The following is a 13,907-nucleotide window of genomic DNA, read 5'->3' on the forward strand; positions in this document are numbered from 1 at the left end:
CATAGCAGAGGATGACTCCCTAAGCTGAGACACTAGTTCAGGGGTCCTCAAACTACGGCCTGTGGGCCGGATACGGCCCCCCATGGTCCTCAATCCGGCCCCCGGTATTTACAGACCCCCCCCTCCCCCCTCCCCCCCCCCCTTCCCCCCCTCCAGGGGTTGGGGGGGAAACCAAGCAGCCGCAGATGACTGCCTGCCACTTCATCTACGCGCCAGCCCCCTGGTTAAAAAGTTTGAGGACCCCTGCACTAGTTCAAACTCATCAGCCAGTTAAAAACTGATGAAGATCCACAGTATTACTGACTGTAAGGCAATGCATTGTTGCTGTACCTTCTATTGTGGAATTTCACAGTCCATACAAAGATACAACCAATATTTGGAAAACCCAACCCAGTGGCCAAGTTTAGGAGTCTTGCTAGTGAAGCTTCTTACTAATTTGTCAGTAGTCCACCTATATAATCTTATAATTTCACCAGTATTGATAATATCTCAGCCTCAAATCTTTAATGACCTCAAGAATACATTGGACTCTGATTTGGTTGTGAAATCTATCTGCTGCTGTAAGTGGTAAATACAGATGGGGAGATTTAAATCTAGTTCAGTGTCTTTTTTAACTCCATAACTCTCAGGATCTCAGTTCTGAATGTCTCCCACAAAGAGCTCTTACAGAATTAAAGTCCATGTCCAGTCTATGCGGACAGCTTTTCCATCTGTGATCATCTGATAAAACAAGTAGCCAAAATTAATACGCATAGTATTTGGCAGGTGTTCTGGATTTACTTGTGAGCATTCACACTCTCCAGACATCTGCCCTTGCTGCCTGCTGCACATGACATTGTGCCCAGTCTTTGTCCCACACTCAGACAGGTCAACGCTTAGCTCTACACAGTCCAGCATATCTGGCACTCTGCAACCCACACCTTTACCTTCATTGTCAGTGTGAAACACGTCATTCTGCCAAAATATTTTGTTCTGAAAATATCATCATGAAATGTTTTGACACTATCTTTAAAAAAAATTAAATCTCCCTTTTCTTCAGTTGAAATATTTGCTGAATTCTACTTGAATCAGTGAATAAATTTGGTCATGTCCAAAAGTAATCACATTTTTGACAAATTAATTGTTCGCAGAAAACCAGTTTTAAATATTCTGTGAAGAGATACACCTGCACACTCAGGTGTGCTATTACAACTATATTTGTAGTTGCTTTACATGACAGCCTACCAATGACTAGATTAAATGACCAATCTCCTCACCTCAGGAAAGATTCAGTAACAACTGAGACCCTTAAGAAAGTATTGAACAATGCAAGTTTCCTTAATGGTTCAGTACAAGATTATTTGGCTCAAGTCTTTTTGTAATTCGGATACTCTGTAAAAATCATAGCATTCAAAAGGCCCGTAGGGATGCTTAGTGTAAGAACTTTGTACTGTATAATACAGAAACATAGAAATGGCTGGCATGACTTCTAAAGGTAAATATTTCTTTTGTGCTACTTTGTGTGCTGAGGTGTGTTTCTCTTCTCTTTAAATAAAACAAAACAAAAACCCACACATGAAATACAATAGCTTTAAACAGAAACAATATTAAAAAATCTGTCTATATATCTCTATATATCTGAATTTCTGAGATGGAAGGTGCTACCAATAAAGCCCCACTGCTCCAAACCCACAGAAGTCAGTGCAAAGACCTATTGACTCCAGTAGGCTTTTGGAGCACATTGTTCATGTAGGACCAGCAAGCAAGAAGCCTACCCTCCCAGACCACTGGCAAAAATACAGTAATGGGCAGGTTTGTTTCTTTTCATTGTATAGATGTTTTAGTATTAAACATTCATACTTGAAAAGGCTTGTTTGCTGCACACACATGCACACACAGAAACCCCTTAACTACGAGACATAAGCATAATCCCACTGCCAAGCTGAATACCCAATTGAATCTAGTGCTAGAAAGATACGGTTCTGTTGTATGCTTACAGTTCTAGAACATACAAATTATTAAATTCAAATTCTGTCTATCACCTGCTGATGCCCAAAAGTAAAACTGCTTTTCTGCTTCCATTTCCCCTTCTGTAAATACTGACAAATTGCTTATTTGTACCAGTACCTGAAAACATCAGAAGAATAACAAACAAACACATAACAGTAAATTTACAAATAGATCTGTATCAAGCTGGTGGGTTTTTTTTTTTGGTGTTTTTTTTTGTAATGTTGATCCTGTACAAGGAAAAATGTTTGGTGCAAACAGTGTTTGCACTGATTAAATCTACACATCGTACACAATATATTTCACATTCCTTACTAAAACTCTGTTATGAAAGAAAGAAAAAAAAAATGAAAAAGTCTGCTTATTTAAAAAAAAAAGAAAGAAATTAGCAAGAACTGGTTTTAATTATTCAACAAAAGCTCTACAGTTCTTTCTTCCACCCTAGACAAAATATCATTTACTGTGTACCTTTGAAGCCATATTTTGTAAGCTCTCTGTGTTATTCCATAGGTGCCCGACACCTGGCTGTGATGGCTCTGGCCACGTGACGGGGAACTACGCATCCCACAGAAGGTAAAAACAGTCCCATTGCATGGGGCTGCAGCACCCAGGGTTCTTGGCAAGCAGCAGCAGAAAGAGGTGGCTTTTATTCTGTGTGCTTCTTTCAGCTTATCTGGTTGTCCTCGTGCCAGGAAAGGAGGTATTAAAGTGACTCCTACCAAGGAAGAAAAAGAAGACCCTGAACTTAAGTGAGTACAAAAGCAGTGCTCTACCATCGGTGAAGGAAGGGGAAAGCCCCACAAAAGCTCAGGACTTGAGGGATCATAGGAGATGCCCAAGTTAATCTGAGCTGCATAAGAATAGGGCCTAGAGCTGGAGCCGAACCAAATATTTCTGCTTCTAGCAAAGCTCCATCACCTTGGAGCTTGAACAGTGAGGCAGGATTGCTATATTTGCTTGCATTGGTCCAATTATTTCAGACAGTGCTATGAAAGTGCCACTTGGTTGAAAAATTTGGCAAAATGAGGGAAAACAAATTATTTCTGCCTGTAGTGAAACATGTCAGCTAATTAAATCAGCGTGACACCTTCAAAATATGTCCCAGAGAACTTAAATACATGTCTTATGTATTTTCTCTATGCAGGAATTGAAATTTGTCATAAAGTAAAAACTGGAAAATCCATTGAGATTAATTACATTCCTGACTTGTCCACACATTCTATTCAAATCAGTAAAAGATAACTGCCAGAATATAGATATGAAGATTTAGACGCATAGAATGTTGTTATTAATACTTGCTAATAATATGTGAGAAGCTGCATAACACTGACAGAGCAGCACAAAAAATCCCAAATCTTTCTTTGCAAATGTTTGCATGAGATGATACAAGTTTTCGGGTACAGAAGCCCACCCTCTGCTTCATACCAGAAACCTAGATAGAGAGGAGAGAATGCCGATTTCCCATACACTTATAGAAGTCAGATTTATTGCCTGTGATAGAATTTCAATTTTCCTTTCTGGTAAAATACTATCTGAATGAATGGTTTAGTTTCTTAGGCTGTACAACTGTATTTTAAATTGCCTAATCCTAAAATCAGCTGAACCCACCTAACTCAGCTCGACATGAACTGGATGCTCAGGTACACTGTGCCTCCAGGGGCTGAGTCTTAATCCGTTCATGCAAAGTGGCACAGGCAGCTGAAATTATTTTCTCAGAATTTCTTGAGACTGTCTTCACCTGCTCTCTCCAGTGAAAATGGGGGTTCTTTTGCTGTGTTTCTGTAGATGTCCAGTGATAGGCTGTGATGGCCAAGGTCACATATCAGGTAAATACACTTCTCATCGCACTGCTTCTGGTTGTCCTTTGGCTGCCAAGAGACAGAAGGAGAGTCCCGTCAATGGGTCTTCACTATCCTGGAAACTGAACAAACAAGAGCTGCCACACTGTCCTTTGCCAGGCTGCAACGGGCTGGGTCATGTAAATAATGTTTTTGTCACCCACAGAAGGTATAACTTTGTGTTTTCTCTTTTCATTTTTCCTTAACATTCCACTATTGAATTCACAACATGTGAGGTTACAGTCTTAATAAATTGTGCTGAAGTCTTTTGAGTAACAACTTAGTTTACATTGCAGCTGAAGTAATACAAATCAGAATAACTTTCAGAGAGCTGAAATCAACTTTTATGTCTTTTTCTATGTTCCCATTGCAGTGTGACTTTCCAAGGTCTTTTCTTCAGATTAGAACAGTGTCTATGTGGTTTAAAATTAAACAGAGTTCTTTCCAGGCAAATGTGTTGTATGTGTATATCTTTTATGGAAAGTGCAAATATCATTGAAATGTTACCAGAAAAGATTTAGCAAGAGCAATGGCTGAATTAATTTCATCTTTCTACCAGTGGAAAAGCTGTTTTCATAAACTTTGTATTTAAATAGCTAGAACCACAAAAAAAGTAAACATGTAGAACTCATATGGATTACATTAATTTGAAGCTATAACAATCTTGCAAAGAAAATTATCCTTCCAAAACAGGAATCACACATATACCAGTAACAGTAAACACCATGATTTTATATATCACTGTGAAAACATTAGCATAATTTGACCACATTCACTCAATATTACTCAAAGAATCTGGCTGTAGAGTCTGAATTAATACCTGGCAAAGTTTGGTCTTCTGTCTGTAATAGGAATTAAGTCTATATTCTATACCACCTCTGCTTCCTAACACGCTGAACCAACATCTCCAATACCAGAATGTCCAAGGTGACTTGAACAAATCCAGCCCGAGTCCAGTGTTATCTTAACTTTATGATCTACATCCCTTGTTGAAGTTTTTACATTAGGATACTACTGTAAATTGGGGCTAATTTAGTAAATAACATACATAGTGTGTTAGCCGGTTGCAACTCATACTACAGATGACTTCTGTGCTACATAAGGCTGGATCACACTCAAGATCATGTTAGTCAGAATGAGGCAGTAAATATAGCTTTGTGATACGATATCCTTCACTAGGACATTTGAAATATAAGAAGTAACCCATGGCTTTGAGACATTCTTGAGTTTAGTTATCTGCTCCGGACAGAGATACTAAGCAGCATTTTAGAACTGGAGAACTAGCATCTTTCCCTGTATAGCTTTTAGCTAAGCCAGTGTGAAGCTAACTTCAACCCACAAAAGCTTTTTTCCCCCCCAATGTGGAAACACCATGTCTATTAGGATTTTTGTTTCTAATTTTTACACGCACAGAAAAACCAGCATTTTCCTGTGGAACAAAATTTTCGTTCACTCCTTACTTGGCAACCTCTGAATACAAATCCTTCTGCCAGTTCTTCAGCATATGGGTATTTCTTCTTTGTTATTTATAAAGATAGTATTAAGTCAGTGCAATGCATCTTAGCCCTTTAGTGGGCTATAAAAATTGCCTCAGATAATTACCAGCTGATGAAATTGTAAGCTTTGAAATAGCAAAATTTAATTTAATGTGAACAGTGGTTAAAAAGCAAACTGAGTATATAATAGAACCATTCAAAAAAGCTATTACAGTCTATAGGATATATCCAGAGTTATTATTGTATTGATCATTATTGTGTATCAACAAAATGATACAATAGTTGTGCACTGTGGAAATCATCCCATTAACTAATTTTTCTTTAAGATAGCAAACTTACCATTATAAAGGACCATACTGCCCCTCTCACCTGGAGCACAAGCCCTCAATAAAAACAATAGAGTTTTTATTTATGTGTTGGAACTTCAAGAATTTGTAAATGCATCTTCACATAACTTAATGGTAGCTGCCACTACTATTTTGATTATTCTGAAATATGCTTAAGAGATGTTTACTTTCAGGCTGAGATTTCTGTGCCAATTTTCAAGCTGGAACATACAGTTAAATGGCTCTTTATGAGTTATGTCATTCCCCGAAGCTATGCTATAATGGAGATACTTATGTGACCTTAGGTACAGAGGTCTGTCCAAGTGCATGATAATATTGCCTGAAAGGATTGTTGCCATTTTCAAGTGGGTGCTAATGTTTTTTTTTTCCTATCTGTTTCAGCCTGTCTGGTTGTCCTTTGAATGCACAAGCCATAAAAAAGGGCAAAATTTCAGAAGAATTAATGACTATCAAGCTTAAAGCAAGTGGTGGTAAGGAGATTTGTAAAATATGCTGACATTTATTTAGATAGAAGAGCCCTGACTCATTTATACTTATGCCCCTTTATGCCATTGTGGCATTATTATTCACTCCTTTCACTTGTCTCTAGCAATAACAAATCTTGACCAACAAAAATCTTTGCATGAGACATTATGAAATTGTTTTCATTTACATCCTGATAACTCAACATTGAAGGCATGTTCTCATCTTGTCTCAGGGCATTATTTTTTTATTTGGAGGTGCTTTCAATATTGTTATTACTAATAAATTATTAGTTACAGATCAGGAGAACTTAGCTATCTGATAACTACATTAAAAGGGAAGAATATTGTGTGCACAAATTGATTCTTCTCCCTAACGTGAATACTATGTGGTTTAGTATCTGTGCAGTACCTGGACAATTTTGTTAGCTCAAGTGTAAAGGAACAATTCCCAAATAGTTAGGTAGGCATCTCTTGTTCAGCATGCTTTAGAAAGTTGGGCATTGAGCCAAGATTCAGGAAACTTGGTCGTTATGCCTCCAACTGCTGAGCAGAACGGTTGTGTTACTTTGGGCAAATGAGTTTGCTTCCATGTGTCCATGTTCTCACTGAGGCAGCGACTGCTGCTTAAAGATTTTCTAAGCTGGCTCCCCAGTAGACTCTGTTCAGCGCTCTAGGTTTTACAGCAGTAACAAAAAACAGCGGCACAAATCTCTAGGCTGAGTTAGTCTCAGAGTGATACTAAGCAGAAAGAGGGACATGTATTGCCAGCAGCTATAGCTGCTCAGATTTTTTCAGGACAAGGCTCTCATTAAAGAACTGAAGTCTTTTTTGTAGTTTTTTCTTTGCTATCTCACTTATGGGGGGTGTGAAAGTCTCTCTTACTTTTTTTTTTTCTCTAATACTTGTTAGCTTCCGGACACTTTCCCTTCTGCTGCTATTTAAATGTCACTATTTGTCACATGTAACTAAGTCTGTGCTTCTTGAAGTTACTCTGCACAGATTTGCCCCCACAGAACTTCATGCAAGATCAGAAGCAGGTACAGATGAGCTTACTAAAGCAAATAATTATACTAGTGGGGATGTTACCCTGGGGAGTTCCCTGCAGAAGGGTTGCTGCTACATTTCTCTTAAAATGAAAAAAAAAACCCAAAAAACAAAAAATCACACCCAACAAACAAACCAAACCAAAACTATGGTAAATACTCCCTCATGTTTTATGAAAAACTTTGCTCTTTCTGGGCAATTTTTCTTTTCTGTGCCCTCCAGCCTGTAGTTGCATGTTGCACTGGAAAAAAGAATTCTGAAACACAAAGACTCAGAAAGTCCCTTCTATGTTTCAGCTCACACAGATGTTTCATAGTTGGGAAACAATTTTGACAGTAAAAGCAAATAAAAGGCAATTAATTTAAGGATCAATAATTTTATCAAAATCTTATTTTCCTCTTGTCCAGTAACAGTTAACACAGCTTGTTACTCATCTATCCATTTACATGTGGATACTTTAAATCTGATATTAGTATTTTCAACTATTTACAGGAATAGAGAGCGATGAAGAAATCAGACACCTGGATGAGGAAATAAAAGAACTGAATGAATCCAATCTTAAAATTGAAGCTGACATGATGAAACTTCAAACCCAGGTATGACATCAACATGAAAGTTTTACCTTTTGTTATGCTATGTTTAAGCACAATAAATAATTTAAGTGCTATGTAAATGCTATGTTTTAAACACAGTTAGTCTCCTGTGCATTTGTTTTCCCATCACTCTGCGCCACTTAAAAGTAGCAAAAAGAATCCTACATGCTTTTTTGTCAGGTTTTTGTTTGATTTCTGTAAATGAGCAGCAGATTTCTGGATATTGTCTTAAAGATGTGGTGAATGACAAATTCAGGGCAGTTTGGAGCTTGGCAAGCAGAAAAACCATATTTACTAAACAAAATGTTCATTTTCCTTTGTTGACCAACCTCTGCAGAATCCCATGACTGCAGTTTTTAGGGGGATATTACCTCTTACCAGCACACTCCAGCTCCTAATGCCAGTTGATTTTGTTCTTATGTGTACCTAAGAAAATCTCCCTAGTTCAGTTCACCCACTGTCAGTTATTCAAACACCAGGCAACACCTGGGAAAGAATAAATTCCTTTTGCTAGTTTGTGTAGCAGACCAGTTTGACCAGAGCTATGGAACAGAGCCATTCTCTTTCACTCTTTTGTATATTGGAGAGATTAAATTGGCTTTAAGAAGCTGATAGTGGTTCTATGGAGTGAACTGAATACATTCATGCCTACAGAGACTACTATGTGCACCTGGGAGTTCAACTGGGCAGTCGGGGTAAAAGCAAGAGCAGAAGCTTCCTCAACATTTCAGGAATAAGAGTTTAAGAAAAAAGTTCCTAAATGAGACCTGGGAACTGAATAAAAGTCTAAACTGATCTAAAACAAACTGAGTGTAACCATACCCCTCTGTATTTGTACCACACTTGGATGTAGTGTTGATTCATGCTGTTTTTGTAATAACTACTGAGTGTATGGTCTAAATAAAGGTGACATTTATGCCACCTATGCTGGATCTAAATGACCTGGCTTCACACTGCAAAGGTTGTAGGGATATCCATCCCAAAATACACTGTGGGGTGTGTGGGGGTGTGCGTGTTCAGTGTCTCAGTTCTCTGTGGTGAGCACTGTGCTGTTTGCACAGAGATTGCCCAATGTATGCAGCCAAATTTCCTCTCCTCAGACTTGCTCCCTGGTGAATGTAGTCTGACCAGCAAAGCCTGAACTGAACTACAGCTGAAGCAACATGTCCCCTACATGGCTTGTTCTACCTCCTTTTAATTTAGGCCAGCCAGGTTTTAGGCTGCTGCGAGCACTGTCCAGAGGAGAGGCTGTAGCAGATCACAGGCAGGCACAAAGAGGACAGGTTTGTTGTGTGACGGTGTGTGAGAAAGGGAAGTGGCCACAGCAACCCACATTTTAGTAGTGCAGAGACATGCATCCTAATGAGGAGACGTGGACGTGACTCCATCACTCTGTGCACTGGGGTGGCAGCCCTTGGTTCTGTCCTGCTCGACTCCTGCTGCTCTGCTGCAGGGCAAGGAGCTGGCAGTGGGGAACGAGGCCCCGCCATTGCTGCCTTTGGTTTTTCAGCACTGCTGTTGACATATAAGCCTTCAGAGCTGAGTATATTCCCAATGCTCTTACACTAAAAAGATACCATTTTGCTACCTTGGATGCTTTTTCCTGCCCTTTCCAAAACCCTGATTTCCATTCTGTTGGTCAGAGATCATCTTTGCGATGATCATTCTGTGTTCAACCTCTCCATTCCCTTTCCACTCTATTTTTCTCTTATTGTTTCCAGCACCAGCCCTGTTGCTGTTCCCAGCCAGCCCACAGCTCTACCCTTCACCCAGGAGCGGGGCAGAAAAGTAGCACAACAGCTAATACCCGTGCCCTTGCTATTGTGGTAAATCAGCAGGGATGCTGTATGAGCAGGACAGCAATGTACACATCAGCCTCCTTTCTCCTGCCCTCTGCCAGCCCTGCGGCCACACTTTCCATCCCAGATCCAACCTGACCATCCCCTCTGAGCTCAATTCCCTCCTCCCACCATGGGGCACCCTCCAGTGCCTCACTGCCACAAGGCTTTTTCGTGAACCAGCAGCAAAGTCCATTGATTCAGCATGAATACAACCTCTTCCTTCCTCTGAATATTCTGTTCACAAGTTATGTCTGTCCTAAAACAATGATACCTGGGTTTCAGATCCATCGTGGCCCCTCTCATAATCACATGACTGCCATTTTGGGTTCAAACTGCAGTTGTGACACTCCCAAGGGTCTGTCTCTTTGTGTGTTTGTGCCTGCCTGTATCTTCTAGATCACATCTATGGAGAGCAATTTGAAAACAATAGAAGAAGAGAACAAACTCATAGAGCAGAACAACGAGAGCCTGTTGAAGGAGTTAGCTGGCTTAAGCCAAGCCCTCATCTCCAGCCTCGCTGACATTCAGCTCCCACAGATGGTAAGACCACAGCCAGCAGCTTTGCACCTTCTTTGAGACTGTTTTGCCAGCCCTTGAAGCAGATAAGCAAGCCCAGGGACCAGGAGGAGCACTGGAGCTGCATTAGCAGAGAGCTCTTTTAGCCTAACTTACTTAGCAGAGATGCTGGATCATGAAATGTGTGACAGCAGGTGCAGTTGCTTCCAGGACTGAGCCAGCCCTGGTATCTCTGCCCTCTGCTGCACTGTGCAGGACAGGTTTTTCCCTCATCCATCCCTATCTTAATGTCCACCCTGCACAAAGAGTGAAAATCTCACGCCGTGAATCCTTACTTACTCTGCTCCTAGATCAAAACTTTAACCTGTTTCATGCAGGTGATTTTTCAGGAGCCAACAAAACTGTACCTTCTCAAAAACTCCAGGTCCTTGATGTCTTGCAAATGCAGGCCAAATCCACCAGGGTACTTGGGTGTCCAGAGATACAGTCCCCTTTCCCAATCTCAAGAGTGCTGCTGGGAGATTAGGTGAGGACAGTTACAGGGATGTCAGCCACAGTCCCAGAGCCAAACAGGCCATAATAAAAAAACAAGTTACCCTGACAATGATGTCTCCAACCCCTTTTCTTGCTTGGAGAGTGTGTGGTTCCCCCAGCACTTCCCCTTCCTTTCTGCAACCCTTCCATTAATTTGGATGGCTGCCCTGTTTATGACTTCTCCCCAGTTGCCATACTGCTGCTTCTCCATGCTTTGGGGTTGGGTGTTTGGGTTTTTTTGGCCTTAATTTTCTCCTGCAATTATAATCTGTTTTGTCTTCATTTAGGGGCCAATCAGTGAGCAGAATTTTGAAGCATATGTAAATACACTCACAGACATGTACAGCAATCTGGAACGGGACTATTCCCCCGAATGCAAAGCTCTGCTGGAAAGTATCAAACAGGCAGTGAAGGGCATCCATGTGTAGGATGTGAAAGCTGCTGGGCAACAGAAATTACTTAACAGCAGTAAACTCCAGATGGATCTGTTAGGAGTTCATGTACTGCTAAGGGGTGTAGGTTGCCATGCTGCATTTACAATTGCAACATTGCACTAATTTTTTCCCAGCTGACATAAAAAAAAGAATAAAAACACAACAGACTATTTGTATTAACAGCAATGCACTCTGTTAGTATATTGTATTTATTTCAGTACGATTCCTTTTTTTTTCTTCTTTTGCACTCAGTTTTTGTAAAGTGAATGTAAAAAGTGTGTGCGACTATTTTTTATATTTTTTATTTATTTCTAATCAAAGAGTTGGTTTTTTTATCCTTTAACAGCATTTTTGCGGCCTGCCATATTTTTACAAATGTGTTTATTAATTTATTTTCCAATGGGATTTTAAATAGACTGAAAGTTATACTGTAAATTAAATAACTTGCTGGGTTTGTACAGGAAGAAAAAAAAACCTATGAAAGTAACAAATGACTGAACCGTGGTTCTAGTTTTATTTTCCTCACATCCTGCTTTTTTATAATGGCTTTGTATCAGAAATGGGTTTGCAGTTAACACGAGATGTGAAGATGCATGGAATGAGAAGATAAATGGTGCCCACTAGTGGGCAACTTGGGCTCTTAAAAGCACAGTATGCTGGAAAACAGTGTGTTAAAGAATACGTTAGCAATAATGAAATATAGCAATCAGCAAAGCACTTGACTTGGCTGTGTGATTTAGCCTATGCGAATGATTATTTAAAATGTTTCAAGAGAACTTCAGATTTATTTTACCGCTGCAGGTTTTTTTCAGAGTTAGCTCATGGAGGGAAATCACAATTATCTCTAAACAAGAAGGATAATTTGATAGGACCGGTACTCTTTTAGTACGAGACGTTGAGGTTTTAACTAAGTGACCAATATTGCTATGGATTTGGATTTGAAAAACGCAAACACATCCCAAGCTGAAGGCTTTGTACATAATGAACCGAACACATCTCCCCTGAAATGGCATTTAATACTGGGTTGAACTTAACGGCAGCTGAGAAGGCAGCAGTCTGGAGAGGAATAATACCACTCCAGCGCAACGGCAGCTGCTTTTCTTTTTGAACAAACGGTAGCAACACCGTGACCGGTTTATCCCATCCTTCTTCACTAAGACTAGGCTGATACTGAATTTGTTACCAGTCTTTTGGTCGGGTACCAAGTGCTACAGGGTGTACAGGCAGACGGAGGTGTGGACAGACGAGCACTTGCACGGAGGTGCTGGCGTGCGCCTCAGTATCTGGTTAGCCTGGGTGTGGAACTTCTGAATCCGTCAGAAAGTAGTGGTTGCTATAACAGAGGCAATGTCTATTTCAGGGATTGTAAGTAATTAAGCATTGTTTCAAAAGTTTTTTTTATATTTATTTTTTTTAAGAAAAAGGTATAAACAACCAGCTAAACTGCCTTTTTTGTATGCACACACACCTCATGTGCATATGTGCCTCAGTGTAAATGTATACATGGATCTAGCGTGTGTTTAATTTTTCCGTGCTATAATGAAAGTGTTTATTTTTATTAGCCGCATTTATATTTAGATTGAATATGATGGCATTCACAGGCTTGACATATACAATTATATTATTACTGTTCCTGCACAAAAGTACTATTCAAAAGTGATTCAACTCTCATGCACTGTGGTCACTGTTCTGCATTAGGTGGGGCTTGCTTTTTGTTTGAGGGTTGATTCAACTCTCCTATCTTAGTTTAGACAGGGGAAAATGTATGTTCTTAGGAGCTGTGTTTATTTTTAAATCGATTTTTCAAAAGCTACCATATGTGCTGTCAAATATAAATAGGAGGACACCAAACAAAAATTTGCTATTAAAGTTATTGTTCTTGCTAAAAAAACAAAACCCGAACATTTGTTATACTTGTTAAATGCATACAAAATGAGTTCACTCATTACAAAGACTAGAATTTAATTTACTAAATATTTTAACAAATTTGTTATATATTTTATTTAAGTAAAAATATCTCTTACTGACCTATGTATTTATTATTATGATTTACTATGGCTTCAGGTTAATTTATCTGTGTTTGGTTGTTTGCTCAGGATGTTCTGTGAAGTATGTTTGTATTTATTTGACTCCCTTGTACTTGATGTGTTTTGTAACGTGCACTGATTTTTTTTTCTTTTTGTTTTTTCTATTTTTTTTGTGTTTAAATGCATTGATGAGCTATAATGTAAATTAGACCTTTTGTAAAGAGCAATGATGTATGCATTTTTTAATTTGGAGTAGTTTGTATACTGTTTCTTCATACAATTAATATTTCTTACATCAAAACAACAAAATTGTGTTCTGTGCTGTACATTTGGTGTATGGTAGGAAATAAAATTGATAATGAAACATTGCAGCAAGTTTCTTGGGTTTTTTAGTCTCTAGATGCCGACTTGTATTACCCTTTCTTAACTGCACCTGGCACTATACAATGTGTCAGATGTTTTACTTGTTTTGTGTATAAAATGTGTCATCCCCGTAAGTACATTTCTGGTATAAATAATTTAATAAGTGTTTTACTTTTTCAATTTGAAATAAGGAGGAGAAAAATGGCACTGCTTAAGAGCTCCTTTTCACTTCTGAAGGGAAAAAAAACCCCAAGATAGTAATCACTGCATTATTTAATGCGTTATCTTCTTGGCAGTTTTAGACTTCATTTACACTGATAAAGTACAGGATTTGTGCTGACCTTTAACAGCTGCTAAATGATGTTTAAACATAAAAGCCATTGTAAAGTTTCCAGCAATTTGGAACCGCCCACTGTTCCAGCGC

The 13,907-nt window shown here is 39.1% G+C and overlaps 1 protein-coding gene across 4 annotated transcripts in view; it reads left to right on the forward strand.

Annotated features, from left to right (window-relative positions):
• Positions 1–13,488, forward strand: part of ST18 (ST18 C2H2C-type zinc finger transcription factor) — a 101,107-nt gene extending 87,619 nt beyond the window's left edge. For 2 of the 4 annotated variants that reach the window (XM_037381779.1, XM_037381780.1), the window contains exons 16-22: positions 2,497–2,559; positions 2,655–2,735; positions 3,772–3,993; positions 6,049–6,137; positions 7,668–7,771; positions 10,006–10,149; positions 10,947–13,488. In XM_037381779.1, coding sequence (XP_037237676.1) covers positions 2,497–2,559; positions 2,655–2,735; positions 3,772–3,993; positions 6,049–6,137; positions 7,668–7,771; positions 10,006–10,149; positions 10,947–11,087 — 844 coding nt within the window. In that variant the 3' untranslated portion in view covers positions 11,088–13,488. The other 2 variants (XM_037381781.1, XR_005103400.1) reach the window with 2 other exon arrangements.
• Positions 13,489–13,907: the final 419 nt, after the last annotated feature.

The sequence above is a fragment of the Falco rusticolus genome, chromosome 3 (assembly GCF_015220075.1).
Source record: "Falco rusticolus isolate bFalRus1 chromosome 3, bFalRus1.pri, whole genome shotgun sequence".
Taxonomy (NCBI): domain Eukaryota; kingdom Metazoa; phylum Chordata; class Aves; order Falconiformes; family Falconidae; genus Falco; species Falco rusticolus.